This window comes from Schistocerca americana, chromosome X (genome assembly GCF_021461395.2).
Source record: "Schistocerca americana isolate TAMUIC-IGC-003095 chromosome X, iqSchAmer2.1, whole genome shotgun sequence".
Classification (NCBI taxonomy): domain Eukaryota; kingdom Metazoa; phylum Arthropoda; class Insecta; order Orthoptera; family Acrididae; genus Schistocerca; species Schistocerca americana.
The window spans coordinates 249001623-249023410 of NC_060130.1; the positions used below are offsets into that span (position 1 = coordinate 249001623).

The following is a 21788-nucleotide window of genomic DNA, read 5'->3' on the forward strand; positions in this document are numbered from 1 at the left end:
ACAATATTAAATGATTTTTAACATAATCCAGCATGAAGTTTATGTTACATATTCCCTTACTACTAGAGACCTGCTGCAACTTGTATAGGTTGATAGGATTGCATTATAGAAACCAGGAAGCAGACCTGCTAGTAAACACCAGGAAATGTTAATCCCTAAATCCCCCTTCCTCAACAAATTTGCAGTTGTTTAGGGCACATATGTAAACTAAGCTATAGGCTGGGTTAAGGGGAGCTGTACTAATTGTGTATGCTATATGAGTGGTGATGAATAGAGAACAATCAATGTTAACAACAATGTTGGAACCAACATGATAGTATAAACAAAACAAAAAAAAAAACAAAACAAAAAAAAAAAAGAAAAACAGTAGAAAAGTGAATGGTAGATAAGTGAATAACACTAAGCACAGAGCAATTACATGTAATTTTCCTCAATTCATATGTCTCCAACAGTAGCACATTCATTGGATCAATGTAGGAAATACATCATTGTAAGTTCTACACTGTAAAGTTATGAGTCTGATCGGTTTTTCACACTCCATATTCCAGCAAACACTTCAAGAATGGATATTCTAATGCAATTATATTTTCACCTGTACATTAATTGGTGTAAATGGGTTTCTAATTTACAGGATCTAGAAAATTACATTCGAAACCATCCAGAAGCAAGGCTTGCCAAATTGCAAAATATTGGCCGAAAACTAGTTGAAGCCCTTGTTATGCCACAGTCAGTTCAAGGTGATGTGGAAAAAATTACAGAGAGGTGGAGTTTGCTTAGTCAAAAGGTTAGTCCTATTACCCTTCCTATTGCAGAAAATGCCTATGATTGTTTTTCAGGTTGTATTTACAATACAAGGTCATTTGTTAATCATTTATAGAACATTAATAGGAATAATATGAATGCATTGTGTCTGTTCTTTCAGACAGGTCCAAAAGGACAGACACCATGCGGAATCTGCAACTGTTTTAGGAACTGTAACTTTTTGCATTGTTTTGCATATTTAATTATGTGTATGAATACCTTATTGTGGTGAAAGCAAATACAGTGCAAAATTTGAGGTATTAATTAATGCATACTCTTTTGCAGAAGAAGCTTTTGCAGAATTCATTAAGTTTATAAGAAAGGGCTAACATGTTATAGAACAAAAAAGTAAATTTTAACTTTTCTCCCTTGCACTTGTTTCCTATGATCTCAGATATTTACTCACGTATCACTGCAGCACAGCTATGAACTCACCATAGTGTGCCACACTGCTACTCTTTGATTTGCAATTCATGTGTCTAACTGTGGTGTATGTCATCACACCATTACCCCCTTGGAACACTTTTCATATACCATTTCATTTACAATCAACAACGACCACTTTTCAGAACTTACATTTCCTTGAATATTATCTCTGGTCATAATTGGGTTTATTTTTGATAGAATGAGGGGGACTTTATAAATGAGCATGAATGAAAGTAGGTTGGATAGCATTACAGTGAAACATTTGGGATTAAGTTTTTGTGATACTTTAGTCTTATTTGATGGATGAGTTCAATGTTGAATATACTTCACTGTGTTTGGCAACCACAGCATAAGGTCATCCTTCAGGTGAGTAATAATCCACCAACCTTTCCCAGAAACTAAGCTTTAGACATTGATTTGACCCAACAGCTTTGTGGTTTACAGCCTTTAAAAGGAAAGTAAATTTGGTGAAATTTTTGGGACAGCGGTTATAAAAGATTGAAAGTAATTTCTGTTGTGGGCTTCTGTAGCACAGTGAAAAGGATAAATTTTCGATTAATGCCAGAGTCCCTGGGTGCATATTTGTTCCAATAAAAATGTCTAAGGTGGAACTCAAGTTAATCAATTTAAGGGAATTGTGGCTGGGTCACAGACTTCTCGTGTCATGAATTTTAAAATCATTCAGTTTTAGCATTTTGAACATTCTTGTTTAGGGACATTCAACTGAAGATTATTTTCTGCACATATTGTGTGACCATATTCAGTTAATACCAGTTCTCTACCATTGTTCTTTTTGAGTGTATAAAAAAGTCCATTCAATTCTTCAGACACGTTTAAATGCTCAGCTGTGATGCCCACGCTAGACAATAGTTGTAATTAAACAAACATACACCTTTGGACATTTTTATAACATGAAAGTACTGTAGTTCTTTCACACAGCTACACACACAAGAAACAGGAAACGTACCTACACACACAAGTAGCAAGAAATGGAATAATCTCCAACCTTGGTTTTTCATGTTCCTCTCTATTAAATGTAAATGTATGGTTGTTGTAACTGGCTCAACTTACATGTTTTAAATGAATGGTGTGTGGAAAATTGTGTAAGTTCAGGTTTTGGCTTGAGCATAAAAGAAATTTCAAGCTTCTGTCACAAATATAATTTACTAAATCAACTGTTAGAACATCACCATCCTTCAGTTTTTTAATGCATTATATCTAACACATTATGAAACTAATTTGTCCAGTTGTAACAATGGTGTCTGTGTCTGTGGTTCATGTAATGCATGATATTTAATTGTCCGCTAGTAACAGTAATAGTAAGCATATGAACCTAAGCTGTGAGTTTGTGAACTAAAACACATAACTTTATTAAAAATTTTGTTGCATGTATCATAACAGACAGACATTTGTCAAGGAGCCATGATGGTCTTTTCTGTTGCTATAATAATCTCCTTGTAAAACAGTACACAGAAAACACACAGTGATGCTATAAAGACAGAGAAAACATCCTAATAGTGATGCGTGCCCTCCCCCCCCCCCCCCCTCTCTCTCTCTCTCTCTCTCTCTCTCTCTCTCTCTCTCTCTCTCTCTCTCTCTCTCTCTCTCTCCCTCCCTCCCCCCCTCTCCCCCTCCCTCCCTTCCCTGCACCCCCTCCCCCCTGCCCCACAACAGCAACAGTAACAGCAACAATAACAACCACCAACACCACTACCCCCTTCCTTTCTCAAGTATCTTCATTAAAAACAATTTATCCATTGGAAATAAGTGTATGTATCCTAATCTACTTCATGGTTTTCTGTTCATGGAGTGTGAAGAATGAAATCAGTATACTTGTTTTCTGTGCTGTATACAAAAAACATTTTTGGACAAGGTTCGCACTTTTCTAGAGTGCATGATTTCTTAAAAAAAAAAAGGTTCTGGTACTGTGACCTTCTGGAAGGGGGCAGGGGGTAGGAGGGTGGGGGGTTCTTTAAAGTTATTTAAATGCTTTCCTGAACATTTTAAAAATGCAGATACAAAATTTGTGCTGGTAAAAAAATAAAGTGCAATCATATCACACCACAAAATCTGCAGTTCTGGTTTCTTTCCACAGAGGTAAGAGTACTGGTGCATACTGTCACAAATCAAGCACTGCTTCTCTTTGTCACTATGTTACATCATATCATTCCTTTTGTCTTTGGAATGTAATGAACAATAAACACAATGTCATAGTGAAATATATAACTAAGTTACAACATAAACCAAGGTACTTATACCTGCAAATGGACTTAATATATATATATATATATATTTTTTTTACTCTTCAAGGAAGTTCAGTGCTGCAGTGTTGCAGCTCTGTTTTTTTGTGGTCTTCCATTAGAATTTTGGGAACCGACCTTGCACAAAATTGGTGGTAACCAAGCCTCTCCACAAAAAATTTGTGCACCAAACCCCATGAAATTTTGAAAAAATGTTGCAAAAATTCCATAATTGTGAAATGATTTTCATAAATTTTGTCATTGATTTTCATCACTGGTTCATCAGTCACAAGGTTAGGCCTACCACTGCAGTCCTCATCATCAACATTGGTATGGCCATTTTTAAACTCAATGCTCCATTGCCTCATAGTCTTCCACTCATTCTTCTTTTTCTGTACACATCACAGAGGTCATGATAAATTTCAATTGATTTACAGTTTTTCGCCAACAAAAACCTAATCACAGAACACACCTCACAAGTGGTGGGATTTTCTATTGCAGCACACATTTTAAAATGTCACAGAAAGCAAAGTAGCAGAGACACGGACCACATGCTACCACCACCAGATGCAGACTGAGTTCAGAAACATTACGGAACCATGATGGCAGCTGTAGGCCCGCCCAATGCTGTGACAGACCGAAATGTCTGTTATTTTCAAGATAGCCCTTGTACATTAGCAATATTGCAAGCAAATAAAATGTGCCAGATTCCATTACATGGTGGCACATCAGCTATTAGTGACAACAGAAAATTTTGGAATTTGAAATCTGTCACTTGTATTGGGAGATTTCCGTTAGCATATTCTTTTCTTTCATCAGTTATAGTTGTTTCTGCCATTATGAAATTGGATATGGCCATTGTTGTTTGCTTGTAATATTGCTAATGTATGTCAGAACATTTTATATGGATGCAACAAAACTGGAATCACAACAAATATATAAACTAACAGCCATAAACAGTATTTATTGTGTTCTGAAATTTTAAACGTGTCATGGACCTTTGCTTCTAAAAGTATTAATAATAATCCTACTGAGTAGATGACCTATAATTTTGTATCAGGGAGACTTTAACAAAACTAAACAGTAGCCATACTAAACTGGAAATGAGATGAATGCAAATAGAAAAGGTTTTACATTATTCCATGTACAGAATAAAAGTTAATATTAGATTTATTAAAGTGCGCAGCATAATTGTTAGTACAAAATGGTTGAAATGTTGCTCCTTTTTCTGGGGAAATTATTACCTTAAATGTGAAATGGGTTGAAGAGACATTTTTGCCCTATACACAGTCGGTTCCAGTCCTTCTGCAGACAGGAATTTAGTTTTTTATGCCAATCTTATGAAATGAAATGATCGTATGGCATTGTTGGCCGGGAGGCCCCATGCGGGGAAGTTCGGCCGCCGTATTGCAAGTCCTCTTTAGTTGACGCCGCTTCGGCAACTTGTGAGTCAATGATGATGAAAGACACACAACACCCAGTCATCATGAGGCAGAGAAAATCCTTGACCCCACCGGGAATCGAACCCGGGACCCCGTGCGCAGGAAGCGAGAATGCTACCGCAAGACCATGAGCTGCGGACTGCCAATCTTGAATAATACATAATAAACAATCTTGAAAAAGATGCTCATGTTCTATTATTTATATTATTTTTTTTATAATTGATCTTACTTTTCTAAAACACTGCTGTCACATCAGTCAGAGCTCTGTAGATCAGTTTGTAATTAATAGACTTAGTAGTTTGAAATGAAATGTCCATTTGACCTTCATGTACCCCACTGAAACACAAATATCCCTTGTGCAATTCATTTCTTGTTCAATTTATAGAATTCCTCATACAGTTTTGTTTAAATCAAAATACCTGTCAGTTTGTCTTGGATAACAGTAATAAGATACTGTTTCTGAGTTATCACCTTAGATGACAAGCAACTCTGTGAATGAAGCAAAATAATATATTGCATTATATATGCTAGAGGGATCTATGGATTGAATAATTAATCTAATCTAATCTAATTCTTTTTGCTACCTATTTCACTTTTCTTTTCATCAGTACATATGTTCCCTTTAACACAGTAAATCACAAATGGATCAAACAATTTAACCAAATTAAAAGACCTCAGTTGTATGTTTTAGTATCATACATAATTTGCAGATTAACTGAGAAGTTAAATAACATTATCTTTCTTTTTTTGTGAGACTGAAGCTATATGTGGTTGTAAAATACATTACATAAAACTGCACTCTCAAATTTTCTGACAACTGTTTTGAAGTAAATAGAAGTTGATTGGTAGTTTAATAGAGAAAATTAGACTGTCAATTTTGACAGTGATAGTTTAAGTAGGGCGCCATCTTTTTCACTTCTGTAAAAATACACTCCTGGAAATTGAAATAAGAACACCGTGAATTCATTGTCCCAGGAAGGGGAATTTTTATTGACACATTCCTGGGGTCAGATACATCACATGATCACACTGACAGAACCACAGGCACATAGACACAGGCAACAGAGCATGCACAATGTCGGCACTAGTACAGTGTATATCCACCTTTCGCAGCAATGCAGGCTGCTATTCTCCCATGGAGACGATCGTAGAGATGCTGGATGTAGTCCTGTGGAACGGCTTGCCATGCCATTTCCACCTGGCGCCTCAGTTGGACCAGCGTTCGTGCTGGACGTGCAGACCGCGTGAGACGACGCTTCATCCAGTCCCAAACATGCTCAATGGGGGACAGATCCGGAGATCTTGCTGGCCAGGGTAGTTGACTTACACCTTCTAGAGCACGTTGGTTGGCACGGGATACATGCGGACGTGCATTGTCCTGTTGGAACAGCAAGTTCCCTTGCCGGTCTAGGAATGGTAGAACGATGGGTTCGATGACGGTTTCGATGTACCGTGCACTATTCAGTGTCCCCTCGACGATCACTAGTGGTGTACGGCCAGTGTAGGAGATCGCTCCCCACACCATGATGCCGGGTGTTGGCCCTGTGTGCCTCGGCGGTCGTATGCAGTCCTGATTGTGGCGCTCACCTGCACGGCGCCAAACACGCATACAACCATCATTGGCACCAACGCAGAAGCGAATCTCATCGCTGAAGACGACACGTCTCCATTCGTCCCTCCATTCACGCCTGTCGCGACACCACTGGAGGCCGGCTGCACGATGTTGGGGCGTGAGCGGAAGACGGCCTAACGGTGTGCGGGACCGTAGCCCAGCTTCATGGAGACGGTTGCGAATGGTCCTCGCCGATACCCCAGGAGCAACAGTGTCCCTAATTTGCTGGGAAGTGGCGGTGCGGTCCCCTACGGCACTGCGTAGGATCCTACGGTCTTGGCGTGCATCCGTGCGTCGCTGCGGTCCGGTCCCAGGTCGACGGGCACGTGCACCTTCCGCCGACCACTGGCGACAACATCGATGTACTGTGGAGACCTCACGCCCCACGTGTTGAGCAATTTGGCGGTACGTCCACCCGGCCTCCCGCATGCCCACTATACGCCCTCGCTCAAAGTCCGTCAACTGCACATACGGTTCACGTCCGCGCTGTCACGGCATGCTACCAGTGTTAAAGACTGCGATGGAGCTCCGTATGCCACGGCAAACTGGCTGACACTGATGGCGGCGGTGCACAAATGCTGCGCAGCTAGCGCCATTCGACGGCCAACACCGCGGTTCCTGGTGTGTCCGCTGTGCCGTGGGTGTGATCATTGCTTGTACAGCCCTCTCGCAGTGTCCGGAGCAAGTATGGTGGGTCTGACACACCGGTGTCAATGTGTTCTTTTTTCCATTTCCAGGAGTGTAAATGAATGTGTAAATAGAGTGTATACTCTTACATGATAAAAAATTTAAATAAGAATTTTGCACTACTTTAGCATAAATAATGCACATCATAGATAAATGAATCATTTATGGTTAAATGAGAGAGAGGCTCTGAAATGGGCAGCTTACTTTCATGTATCATCAGTGTTTTTTATTATTATTACTTTCTTTTATTCATCTAGATATTTCGGTACAGTCAATAAATTCACAGCTAAAAATTACAGAAAGTACTATGTATAAAGGAGGATACATCAGTGACACTCATATTTAGAATTCAGAGTGTACAGAATGGTGTATTTTCTACTGCTCACACTTATCAAAGTATTTTGGGCTATTACACTGAGGTGACAAAAGCCATGGGATACCTCATAATATTATGTCAGGCCTCCTTTCGCCTGGCATAGTGCAGAAACTTCATGAGGCATGGACTCGACAACTTGCTGGAAGTTCTCTGCAGAAATACTGAGCTGTGGTGCCTCTATAGCCATCCATAAATGTGAAAATGTGGCCGATGCTGGATTTTGTGCATGAACTGACCACTCAGTTTTGTCCCATAACTGTTTGATGGAATTCGTGTTGGGTGATCTGGGTGGCTAAATCATTTGCTCGATCTGTCCCAAAATGTTCTTCAAACCAGTTGCAAACAATTGTCGCCTCATGACAGAGAAAACTTGTCATCCGTAAACATTTCTTCATTGTGTGGGACATGAAGTCCATGAATGGTTGCAAATGGTCTCCAAGTAGTCAAACATAACCATTTCCAGTAAATGATTGGTTCATTTAGACCAGAGGATCCAGAACATTTTATGTAAAGACAGCCCACATCATGATGGAGTCACCACCAGCTTACACAGTATCTTGTTGACAATGTGGGTCTACAGCTTTGTGGGACTTGCACCACACTCATACCGTACTGTCAGCTCTTACCAACTTAACTCAGGACTTATGTGACCGTGACACAGTTTTCGAGTCATCTAGGGTCCAGCCGATATGGTCACAAGCCTAAGCAGGCAATGTCGTGCTGTTAGCAAAGGCACTTGTCCTAACAAATATTTTCATTGCCTGTCACACATTGATTTCTGTGGTTATTTCGTATGGTGTTGCTCATCCATTAAAATACACACCTCTATGCAAACACCACTGCTCTCAATCATGGGTCTCAGAATATTGAATTCCCTAATGATTTCCAAAATGAAATGTCCTATACATCTAGCTCCAACTACCATTTCACATTCAAAGTCTGTTAATTCCCATCATGCAGCCATAATCACATCAGACACCTCTTCATATGAAACACCTGAGTACAAATGACAGTTCTGCCAAAGCACTGCCCTTTCATACCTTGTGTATGTGATACTACCACCATCTGCATATGTTGCATATCTCAATCCCATTACTTCTGTCACCTCATTGTACATAAGCTGTGGTCAAATGAATTCCTTGCTGAAAGCTAACATTTTGTCCTTACCCATAGAAGACATTTTCAATGGGGCTTGTAGTTTTTTCGGAGGTCTGACGCATAACCTGGCTTCCTTACTGATTTGAAGATGTCCTGTGCAGGTGGGGACGAAACACTGGGTTTCAACAAGAAATTCATCCGACCACAGCATAATAATCCAGAATATTTTAATAAATGTGATATTTTTGGCCATGAAAGTTCACAACATTTTACAATTTTCTACTGCTGCAAACTTATTAAAACCTCCAGTCACTCAAAAACCCATGACTGCAGATGAATTTAATTGCATGTTACATATTTATACCCAGAGACTTCACATTCTTCCTCAAAAGCTTTCATGTGTTGAATTATTTTAATTAGCCATCAATAACAATACCTGTTTAAGAAGTTCCTGTGTTCTTTATTTGTAATTTTCCTTATCTCAGAAACTAATGCATTTTTATTAAAGTATTTGAAAAATTATGATTACTTGCTTACTGTCTTTGTTCTCTTTATTAGAAAGCTTCTGCCTCTTTCGCACTGAAACTTCTATGCTTTTATCAGTCACAAAGTGAGACATTTGAATGTGTTAAATTCAGCTTAATGTTTCATGAGTTTAGTTTCTTGTCTCAATTTGATAACAACATGTGGGTTAAAGTTCTTCCATTGGATCATTTGAACAAATAGGAACCAATTACAGCCTCAATATACGAATAATGTTCTTGACCTGTGTTCAAGTTATGTTAACTTGAACACAAGTCAAGATCATTATTCATATACTGAGGCTTAGAATAACTGCACTTGAACTTGATCCACGATCAAATAACATTTGTATCACATTAGATTTTATGCAGTATAGCTGACATGATGGAAGAATAATATTATAACTTAACTCATGAACATAAGGTTGAGTTAATATTAATTAATACTACTGTGCACTACTCTATGCAACGGCATCTGAGCCAAGTCAGGGCTTATTGCATCTTGCTTTGTAGGCTAGGGATCGAACCATATTGCTTGAAGGCTCTGTCCAAGAAGCTCAGGAGTCAGAAAGCCATATCCTAGAGTTTCAAGAATGGGTAACTCAAGTAGACAGACTACTAACTGCACGTGTTGAAAACGACGTCACCGCAGATGATTTGCCGGACGATGACCAGGTGTGTGTTGTAGCTTGGTGGTTTATGGCTCTCGTAATTCTATTTTTATCAAATAAGTTGTCCTGGGAAACATTACCTTCATCAACTATTTGTGTGAAATTACATAAGTGATGTTTAAAGTTGTGTTTTTACTCATACTCTTTTATTTTATTGGTGGCATCAAAAAGTTTTGTTAGAATTTCATAAGCATGTAATCATAAAACTGTGTCTGTAATATAAGACATAAGTTAATCAGACCATGCATGTGCTTTATTGAAAAAATAGGAATGTTGTAAAAACACACACACACACACACACACACACACACACACACACACACGCACGCACACTTTTTTCATGTTAGTAATGCAGTGATCCAACAGCATCTTTTATTTATGAGGAAAGGTGGTTTATTTAAACAATGAACTTTAATTCCTTTCATATTATTGAAAAGAAAGTAAATGGTCTGCTTGATCCTCTTTTTAAGCCATTCTGTGCTGTCAATATTTTTTGCTACATTCAGAAATATTCATCATTTTCTTGATATTTCATTTTTCTTGTAGTCTGTCCTAGGTAAGCAATGAGTGTTCATATTCATAAGTAACACAAAATACATTTCTTTCATTTGATACAGCGTCTAGTTGAAGAATTTGAGACACAGGAAAGTACACTGAAAGAAATGGAAGAGCAAGTGAGAACTTACCATGAGGCTGGAAAACATGAAGCTGCTGCCAGGTTGCAGGAACAGATGCTCCTTCTACAGGTAGTGGAACATGTTACTTAAGAGTTTGGATTACTTGAAAGGTGACTGTTATACACTGAAGAGCCAAAGAAACTGGTACACCTGCCTAATATTGTGTAGGGTTCCCATGAACATGCAGAATTGTCACAACACAATGTAGCGTGGACTTCATTAATGTCTGAAGTAGTGCTCGAGAGAATTGACACCGTGAATACGAGGGGGTGGAAATCTCTTCTGAATAGCACGTTGCTACGCATCCCGTATATGCTCAATAATGTTCGTGGTTGGGGAATTTGGTGGCCAGAGGAAGTGTTTAAACTCAGAAGAGTGTTCCTGGAGACACTCTGTAGCAATTCTGGATGTGTGAGATATCACATTGTCCTGCTGGAATTCCCCAAGTCTGTTGGAATGCACAATGGACATGAAAGGATGCAGGTGATCAGACAGAGTGCTTACATATGTGTCACCTGTCAGTCATATCTAGACATATCAGGGGTCTCATACCACTCCAACTGCACATGCCACACACCATTACAGACCCTCCCCTGCTGACCTGCAGGGTCCGTGGATTCGTGAGATTGTCTCCATACCCGTACACATCCATTCAATACAATTTGAAATGAGTCTTGTCTGACCAGGCAACATGTTTCCAGTCATCAACAGTCCAAGTCGGTGTTGAGGAACCCAGGTGAGGTGTAACGCTTTGTGTCATGTAGTCATCAAGGGTAAACGAGTGGACTGCTCCAAAAGCCCATATCACTGATGTTTCTTTGGATGGTTTGCGTGCTGACACTTACTAATGCCCCGGCATTGAAATCTGCAGCAATTTGCAGAAGGGTTGCACTTCTGTCACATTGAATGATTCTCTTCAGTCGTCATTGGGCCTGTTCTAGCAGGGTCTTTTTCCGGTCACAGCAATGTCAGAGATTTTTATGTTTTATTGGATTCCTGATATTCACAGTACACTAGTGAAATGGCCGTATGGAAAAATCCTCACTTCATTGCTACCTCGGAGATGCTGCTCATGTGCTGACTGTAACTCCATGTTCAAACCCACTTAAATATTGATAACCTGCTATTGTAGCAACAGTAACCAATCTAGCAAATGCACCAGACACTTGTCATCTCATGTAAGTGTTGCCGACTGCAGTGCCATATACTGTATGTTTACATTTCCCTGTATTTGAACATGCATGCCTATACCAGCTTCTCTGGTGCTTCAGTGTGTAAACTATAACACAGACTTACTTGGTTCTTTCTATGCCTATGTCACAGAAATGGTAGCACAGAGAGACACAATTTAATTGCAGATGAATGGTATATCCTTTGGCAGACACTGGTATATTTAAAATAATTTGTTACAGCAACGATTTGGTGAAGTCCAGAAGAAATTTCAGCGATTTCGGTCACCCCCTCATTCACATTTGGAACCACGTTTATCAAGAGCACTTCGAGAACTGCGCGGTGTTGAAGAAGCCACTTGTTTACTTGAACTTGCCTCTGATGATCCTGAGGGTATTGAGGGACAACTAAAACACTGCATGGTTAGTTACACATACATACTGATAGTAATTGTCAGAAACACACTGCTGAAATGGAATTGATAATAGTGATGATGATGATAATAATAACAATAAACTGTCAAATCCAGCAACAAGTTACATTATTTGGAAAATTTTGTGAGCATACCATAGAAAAGTAAATAGTCTTATTAGAACTGTGACATGTAAGGTATGTTAAATTTACCTTAAGTTTAATAACAAAATGTTTATTAGCTATTCTTGTACTACACAACTCATATTAATGTTGCTTTTTATTAATTGCTCTTTCTCATAAATTAGTCCACCATACAGTTTCAGAGATATTAAAAACTGTACCATTTGCTCCATAATATGCGATAGTTGTTTTCTTTTGATGTACCCTTCTTTCTTTTGTTTTGGCTGGTAGGGTGATGTATACTGTGGGTACATTTTCAGACTTACTTGTTTCTTTAGTGGGGCTGACAGTGCTGGTTATTGGAAGGGGCTGGGAGGGAGGGAAGCAACAAATATGCTATATGCCAATGTGCCATTTTTTCCATATTTATGTATGTTTGTTCAATTTTGTAACAGAGGTTTTATCACAAACTGAGCGAAATCAAAGCTGAAGTGGAAAGCATCATAAAAGCTGGCCGTAAACTGGTTGAGGAGAAAGCTGTTTCTGAACCTCAGAAATTTTCTGTGCGATTAGACACCCTTAAGGAGTTATATAATAAGGTAGGTATCTAGTCATTGCCTGTCACTTCTTTCTGTACCAGAAACTTGCAGTACAAATATGAGTAACTGCCTACTGTTTGCCTCGCAGTAATGGCAATGTAGACTATTTAAGTAATCATTGCTTGCTTAGAAGTATTGTTTGGACAGCAAAAATATTTAAAGCTTTTTTGCAATCCATTTTCCAGCTTGGACTGCAAATAACAGAGGCCAAAACAGCTTTAGACTCAGCCCTGGAACTGTCAAAAAGTTTACATTCAAATATTCCACTTTTAAATGAATATATAGATAATTTAGAAAGGAAGTTGGCTGATAATGAGAAACATGGAAATTTTAATAACAAAACTTACATGCAGCTTATAAAGGTATGTTGTCTCTAATAAATAGCTCAATATGTTTCAAAAACATTATGTTTTCCATTAATGTTTTTGTCCAACATTACAGAGAGCAGTGAATGACGACTTCCCAGTGTATACTAAAGTTAAAGACAACATAAAAACCAACTTTAAGGCATTTTCAGCACTGTGTGATCCTGTTTATTTAGAAGTACTGAAAGATCGAATCAATGACACTTTAAGCAAGTGGGATAAACTATATGACCGTGTTACAAATATTGATAAACGTCACCAGGTAAAGGGATATCCAAAGATTTCTGGGGATTTGCAACTATACGGATTGTATTCCAAATTTAATTTTTCTAATTGATTTGATTTCAGGAAATTTCCATAAAGGAATGTGAAACAAAACTTACTGATATCAGTAAGACAGCAGACGAAATCAATAGGTGGTTTTTGGAAACTGAAGAGAAACTGAACCTTCATTCCAGTCTACCAGGAGATAAAATGTCAGAGAAGCAAGTTTTAGATTACAAAGTAAGTAATTATTATGATCATGATATTATCTGTTATTCATGTTCTCTAAGCTGTTGTAAATTCTGTATATTAATGTATAATTTTTCTTAGTTGACCTTCTTACTTCTGTGAGCATTTATAGGGGAAGTCTTTAAACTGTACAATATTTTCATTGGTTGTGTTCCACAGTTTTGACACATTGTAAAAATGACATCATATAACACTGTAAGCCACAGTTTAATTTATTCTGTATTGTGAGACCTATCTTCATCAAAGACCATTATCCATGCATCCACTTCTGCATGAATAAACATTATTTAAAATATTGTGTTTCTGATATTGTTTTTATGTATATATGCAGCTGTTTCTGTTAACAAAAATGTATCCTAGATAATGATCTTTGACCAGAACCAAGTGCACAATAAAGAATAAATTAAGCAGCAGCTTAAGGTGCTACTTGATGTCATTTCTACAATATCATCAAATTGTAGTTTCACCATATGATTTGCCTGGATTGAAATAATTTCATGTTTTCTAATTGAAAGCATTTTCACCATACATATTTGCCTAACAGAGTAGGACAGATGATGTAGTTCCTTTTGCTAATCACTGCTGGGTGTACATTTCCCATTGATTAAAACTGAAATCTCTGCACATTATTTGGTAGTATTAGTAAATAATACATTCATAACTGAATGTCATCCACCAACTGGGGATGTGAAGCCAACAGCCTATGTGTTTCTGCAGTACTTCTTTAAACTCAAAAAGCAGTGTAATTCACCTCATGCATTAATCTTTAGGTCATCTCATAACTGTCCAGGCGAAGTAATTATCTTGCAAGAAGAAGACACGTGCATACACCATCCAGTAGGATCATTCTTGGCAACACACTGTGTTGAGAAAAATTAAGCTTATGGTTGATGAAGCATTTACTTTTTTATGACTTTTTATATATTGAGATCTTGTATCACTGGTCCCCTTCTGGAGTTTAGATAATTAGCTGTCAAAGCAACAGGCATAACACTAGGTTGGAAGCATCCTTCCCATAGTCAACAGCTTTGCTCAACTTCACTTGAAGCAAGGGGTATAAATGCTTGTGCAAGGGTTTCATTAATTTCTCAACATGTGGGGCTTTATCTCCAGTGACATAATAAACAGGAATCACAATTTATAAAGTTCTTCACAGTGCAGAATGAGACGAGTCCCATGTTGCTGTTGTTAACTGAGAATGAATTGTGCTATGGCACTTTGGCAGTTTGTAACATCTGTTTATTTCATCCATTGTCTTGTGCAGCTATTTATTTCCACTTCTGGTCCAGGTCTACGAGTTACCAAACTTGTCTGGAATTCCTAATGTAACTCATAGAGCTTCTTCATGTGATTCTCGTAACATCCATATGTCTTCTAAAAAGGAATTCTGGAGAAGTATGGTGAACCTTCATCTGACCATCTAGAACTGGGTTCTCAAATGATTTCCCAAAATTGTTTGAGCATCTGCTGGACTAGTTCCTTCAGTAACCCCACAACCATTATTGGTAGTGTTCCGGTAAGACACTGCACTCACATTTGGGAGGATGGTATTTCAAATCCCTGACCAGTCAGTCAGATTCAGGTTTTCTGTGGTTCCCCTAAATTGTTTAGGAAAAATGTTGGGAGTGTTTCTTTGGGCTCCTGCTATTCTTCCTTGACTATCAGTACATTCACATTACCTTTCACAAACATAATGTGTTTTCTTTCACCATGGAGTTTCTCAACTGTTCCGTGTAACTCCATTTTTTGCAATAGTGTAAAAAAATGTCTAAATGAGTTCGGGATTTCAGTATAAAATTCCTTACAAATTAAAACTGTTAGTCAGACAGAGAGTTGTCTATGCAACCCCGTCTTTTATGGGTAATGGAGATTTGGATAGCAGGAAAGGGGTAGGCAGAACAGAATTGAAGCTGTATGGGCGAGTCATAAATCATGCTTGGATAACTTAGCAGATATCATCATTGCCCATGAAAGGCAAAATTCCAAGTTTGAGCTCTGGTCAGGTACACAGTTTTAATCTTTCAGGAGGTTTCAACACAACAGATACCACTGCAAAATGAAATATATGTTTCAGATTTTAATGTATTTTAATAAACTGTTTCCATTTTAATAGGAACTGCAAAAACTTTTGACTGTGAAGAAGACAAAGATTAATGACCTGCATGAACTTGCAGATAGCTTGGGCACTTTTCCAGGAACTGTAATTATAAATCTGAAACTTGATCAGCTGGATTCAATGTGGTCAAGAGTAATGAGTAAACTTGATGTGAGTAGTATGCATTGTTTGAAATATCTTTTTGTTTACAGTATAAACTGCAACTGCACTTTATTTATGCTACTATATTATTTTCACTTCCAATTTGTTTCCATTTTCTCTAAGAACTGAGCTGCTTAAACTGTAAAGTCTCAATTCAGCTGCAACCATTTTTATTTACCTCTTCTGGTCTGTTCACACCACTGCACATCAAATTTTATTATAGGCCATCTAATTTATTTCTATTTTTACTTGGTCATATTTGTTCTTAAACTATTTGGTAGAAATATAGGAAGTTCAGTATGTTCTTAGCATGCCTGAAAATTGAGACTGATATGTCAGACAAAGTGATTTTCATTACACACAACACAAGTAGTTTTCATTCAGTCTCTCTTACTGTTTATTTTCTTCTTTACAGTATTTTCCCACAGGTGATGAACATTCACTTTATATATTATTCTGCATTTATGTACATAATTTTTGTATCATCTTCCATTCTACATACATAAATTCTACATACATAAACAGTGAAACTTCAATGGTGAAACTTCTTAAAGAACAACTTGGTTCAAGGATATACATGAAGGATATTCTGAAGCCACAAAATTACTTTTTATGATTATTATACATAAACTGCGTATGAAGTCTATTCTTATGTGAGTTTTCATGTACATTATTGTGCAGGTAAATATAATTTTTCTGTGGGGTTTACTCTGTTGTTTTCATTGACCATTGTAGTGTCTCTCATATTTGTTTTCCAGTTTATAAATCTGACGGAAAAAATCTGAGCTGTCAGTGTCATAGTTTGTGTGTCCAGATCGAATGCTGTCATTTTTGTGTATAGTGGAAGAAATTTTTCAGATTTTTTAAAAATTTAAATGGGTCATCCTTGTGACTCAGAGAATCTCTAACTTGAAAATCACTTGAGTTGCCCCAATAGTGTTCAAGCTAGATGTGAATTGTGATTTTGTTTCCATTCAATTTAATTTTAATAGCCATTTAAGTTTATTGGTTCCAAATTGTTCCCACAAGACACACACAAATTGTTATAATAGCATGTCTTTGACATTTGGGCAACATGCTGCCACACTTTTCCTGCTGTGTGTATATGACACATCATGTAAATTAATTAGTGGCTATTATGCAGAATAATAATTTTCCTTCTGTCAGATTTGCTACCTGAAAAATTTTTCCATTTTATTTGTAGCATCAGGAAAATAAAAGATACTTTGATGAATGCTGATGTTCTCAGCTATGTCAGCTACTTAACTACTAATAGCAATAATTGCTTCTAGTACAGATGATGTTTCATATGGGACAATGTCATGAAATCAAGCTTCTTCTGGCATATAGACAGTCTGAATAGCTCATGGGATTGTGGCATGGTAAAATTTTTGTCATTATTACCAGTGACATGTTGGTGGTAGATATCTCTAGTTTGTACATGAAACAAGTGTTTACTGTGTGTGTAATTTTACCATTTTTCACAGTCATATATTACCATGCTGCCACAGTTCCAAGCACTGTGAATTTAAATTTCAGAACACAAGAAGGTTGTGCTGTGCTTCATGCTTTGTGAATGATAGAAGTTACTTGTCGAAATATCAGCAATGTTTGACTGTACCTGCACCATTCTCAATAGCTATTCAAACTGGGACCATTTAATTAACATATGAAGACTACATTTTCCATACATGTGAACTGTATCTTGCTTATTGCACTTGTTTTGTTGTGTTTCGCCATACGCATTGGTGGAGGTGGATGTTGTGCTTTCTTTTTAAATGTGGTATTAATGGTAGCTGGTAATACTTGGTACTTGTAAAATGCAAACTGTCATGGTTAAACAGTTTTAATAAGTTCAATAAATAGCTTTTGTAAGTTGGAAGATAGGTCTTCTTTTCACTTTAGAAAGGAGATGTTAAAGTACTTTATATGGGACAAATGTAACAGTCATTTATTTTGTTTTGTGTGTTCATTATATCATATAAGGAAAGTAAAAGATGGTTCAAAACAAAAGCTCAAATAAATTTGAAATGGGTGAAATGCATTAGGTTCAGCCTCCTTCTTGTTTTAGGGAGGGTTAATCACTATACATTGTAATATGGCTGTGTCAATATAAAGTAAAGAACCACAGGGTAAAGGTTATGTTGATTAAATATTGCTACCATATTAACTATCATAAATTTTAATCATACACACTTTCACTGTTTTTGGAAAAGTTCACATCTTTTATTCTGTTGTGTTTAATTCATCTTGGGATTCGTTATCTGAAATGACAGTAAGTTACTCAATTTTTACATCTAATTTGAGTCTTTAGAAAAAAGTGAAATAACTTATGTACATGATAAACAGAGGTTTTCTACATGTAATATTATTAGCCTTTGATATGCTTTACTGCTTGATGTATGTTTTTGTTGTATGATATTTTGACTGTTGATTAGAAATTGTATTCTGTAAATATATCTGTAATACATTAACAAAAATAGCTATTCACTAATCGGATACTAATTTATGTTCTGCAAAAATAATTCTCCTCCTTAGTGCACATAATAACCTGATATTATTACACAAGTTTCTGTCACATACTGATTTATGGCTGTAAAAACTTAACAAGCTCTCAGTCAGTAGGCAACCCAAATTATTCATATAACTTGTCTGTTGTAGAAGAAAATTAGCTGGAGCTGCTGATATTATGAACTGTAACAAACTATCATTAAGTGTCAAAGAAAATTAATTGAAGATAATTGTTCCTATTTGTGATTGATGCTTGCTGTTTGTGCAGTGTTTGTATTAATATGTCAATGTTCATGGAATGAGTGCATTTATGTTCTTTATTTTGTGATGCAAAAGGATTCATGTGAAACTTTTAAATAAAAAAAAAAGAAGTTTGCTTAATGTTGGTGAAGTGGTTGCTTGTGGTTTTATTTGCAATATAGATTTGAATATGTAGAAGTGCTGTAAATCTGTGTTACATTTTATGGGAACTGGTGATTCAGTGGTGCAGGTGTTCTGTTAAATGAACTGTAAAAATGTGAAAACTGTTTATTGTCATCAGTTAGCAGTTCATTAAAGTGAATAATATGCCTGGATTTGGTCTCTCTCCCCCTGTCTCCAAAGCTGCTGTAATCTTCATTGCTTGGTTTATTAACTAGCTGCACGTATAGAAAAAAAATAACACATAGTTTTCCTACTGACCGTGTAAAAATTGAAGAAGAATGTGACTTTTAATGTTGTCTGTTGGCTTCACTTACATGTAAAATGTTCTCATTGCTCCCACGAAGATCATTGCTGCATTACATGGTAGTTGATGTAATGAATATTTTATGCACTTTCTGCTGTGCTATGCATCACGTTGCACGAACGGTGATGGTTTCTTTTAGAAACTCGGAGCAGAACTTTCAAACTGCATGACATCTGTCATATTTAAACTGCACTACTATTATTAACAGGCAAATAATATTTCATAATAAAACTAATATCAGATATTTTTAAGGCTCAGTTATTGCGTTACATCATCAGACACAAGATTCAAATATTTTGCACTTAACACTTCCTTTCAAAACTTTTTTTTTTTCACAAAGAAAGTGCGCATATGTTAATGAGTTACTCCAAAAATCTTAAAAGCCCTTGTTTTTCCAGGGCTGGACACAAAAAGTCAATAATTCAAACAAGAACGAAACAGCCAATCCTGGTGATAATTCGCTAGCTGCAGAACCAACAAGTGGAGACTCTAGGGGGAGAGAGCCACAAGAAATGTATCATAAAATTCATGAGGCTTCTCCTTTGGTTTCTGTAAAGGGAACTGAAGGGCAAGTAGTAGCAGATGAACCTGCAGCATTCCAGGAATTGCTTGTTGAACCTCCCACAACTAATTCAGATGCATCATCATCACCAGTTGTCAATGACTTTTCTAACAAATTTGAAGGAACACATTTTGATGTGGGCGTTGGTTACCTGAACCCAGCATTTGAAGACACAGCAACGTTAGAAGAGTCAGTGAAGGTTAATAATCATCATTATAATGCAGTTCCAACAAATAACAAAGAGACAGTGTCTGCAGTGGATACTGGGGGCCCTGTTATGGAAGAAGATGTGGTAAATGAAACAGCAGTAAAGGGCCTGGTTGTGAATAAAATGGTTATTCCAGATGTTATACAAATGACAGAGCCAAAAATTGCCAGTGGTACCACCAAAATGTCTACTAGTGAATTAGAGGATAGTGTCAGAGACGGTTCGTCAAATGACGACAGTGACACGTTCCGTTTAGCAAAAGACAGTGTTCTATTCTCACAGGTGTCAAACAATACTCTGATTAGTTCCTCTCCAGACACTAATTTCAGTGATATCTCCCAGCATCAGGCAGCAGATCCATGTCAAATGGTTGAAGTAAAAGCAATTGAAATAGTGAAACATGTCATGTATCCAAGTAGGAATGTGGAAACATCAATGCATTATGGGCCCCAGGCTGTTGAAATGGTTGAAATTGTTGAAGACACTGAAGAAGAACCAGAAGAATCTGCTGCAGAAACAGATAATGAAGACAAAGGTCAAACTGAAGATACAACAGTTACTGATACTGGAGTGCAAGAAAATGACAAAGATGGATTATTTGACACTGTGATATCGAATAAAAAACTTACCAAGCAAGAGACTGTACAGGGCTCACCCAAAGTGCAGAGGAAAGAGACTGATGAAGAAATCATCAGGGTGAGTCCCAAGAACAGCATGAACAGCGTGTCAAATGCATGTACTCAACCCGTTGATCAACTTTTAACCGAAACTGCACATTCCCTGAATATATCACCAACTCCTAAACTTTCTATCCCAGGTTATGAAGTAGAAGTGCATGTGACACCCACCCCACCTCCTACACCATTAGCAGTACCCGCTGAAACTCCACCTGAACTTTGCCTCCAAATAACCGATAGAGTTAATAAAACTGAGCGGACGACAGTGACTGCATGGCGTGAACCAGAGTGTGCCGAGTACTTAATAATAGACACTGACAATGAACAGTTTGTGCCTGAACTTACTAACAATAAGGCTCTACCTGCATCACAAAAAGATGGAAAAATATTGGAGAAGAATACATCATCAGCTCTCAAAGAAGTAATACTGAAGAAGGAAATAGAAGTTTCAAAAACTTATAAAATTACTGGGAGCTTCTGTAACCCTGAAATATCATCAGCCATAGATGACATTCCTAAAGAAAATGTAACTTTGCCATTGACCACTTTAGAGGCTGAAGAGTATGACAGTTTTTATGGAAGTGACAAAGAAACTGATGATGTTGTGGAGTTTTCAGATGATGGCGTATCTCCTCTTGAGCTGAATAACAGCTCAAGTTCAGATGATGATGAAAGTGCATCGTTTGGTCACCTTATTTCTCAGCATCTGGACAAGGTGGGTTAAGCATCTCTCTAAAAATAAGGTAAATAATGGGTCTCTGAGTGATAAAATTGATACCAATCTATTTTTGTTTTGATTGTATAAGTAAACTGTTGTATTGTTTTACATGTACATACATACTTAATAAAATTATTTATTATTGTCTGTAAAATACATTTTAAAGTTTACAGCTGCATAAACTCATGTGTTGTTTAGTTACTATTATCATTTCAAATGTTAATGATTGCTACTCAGTTTCATAAGACTGTTACTGAAGTGTGTGAGCCAAATATCTAGGATGATATAATATTTTAGCTGTATATTTATAAGTGTGCTTGGCTACTAGAATACTAACATTTTGTTCCACATCTTTTGCCACCTCATAGAAGGATGCCTTACTACTTGTGGGATAAA

At 37.2% G+C, this 21788-nt stretch overlaps 1 protein-coding gene across 1 annotated transcript in view; it reads left to right on the forward strand.

Annotated features, from left to right (window-relative positions):
- LOC124555943 (dystrophin-like) overlaps positions 1 to 21788 on the forward strand; it is a 1045948-nt gene that overhangs the window by 203783 nt on the left and 820377 nt on the right. Inside the window, exons 25-34 of the mRNA XM_047129993.1 lie at positions 632 to 784; positions 9717 to 9878; positions 10492 to 10620; positions 11964 to 12143; positions 12711 to 12854; positions 13040 to 13216; positions 13296 to 13481; positions 13568 to 13723; positions 15846 to 15998; positions 19626 to 21389. Coding sequence (XP_046985949.1) covers positions 632 to 784; positions 9717 to 9878; positions 10492 to 10620; positions 11964 to 12143; positions 12711 to 12854; positions 13040 to 13216; positions 13296 to 13481; positions 13568 to 13723; positions 15846 to 15998; positions 19626 to 21389 — 3204 coding nt within the window. The remainder of the gene's footprint in view (positions 1 to 631; positions 785 to 9716; positions 9879 to 10491; positions 10621 to 11963; positions 12144 to 12710; positions 12855 to 13039; positions 13217 to 13295; positions 13482 to 13567; positions 13724 to 15845; positions 15999 to 19625; positions 21390 to 21788) is intronic.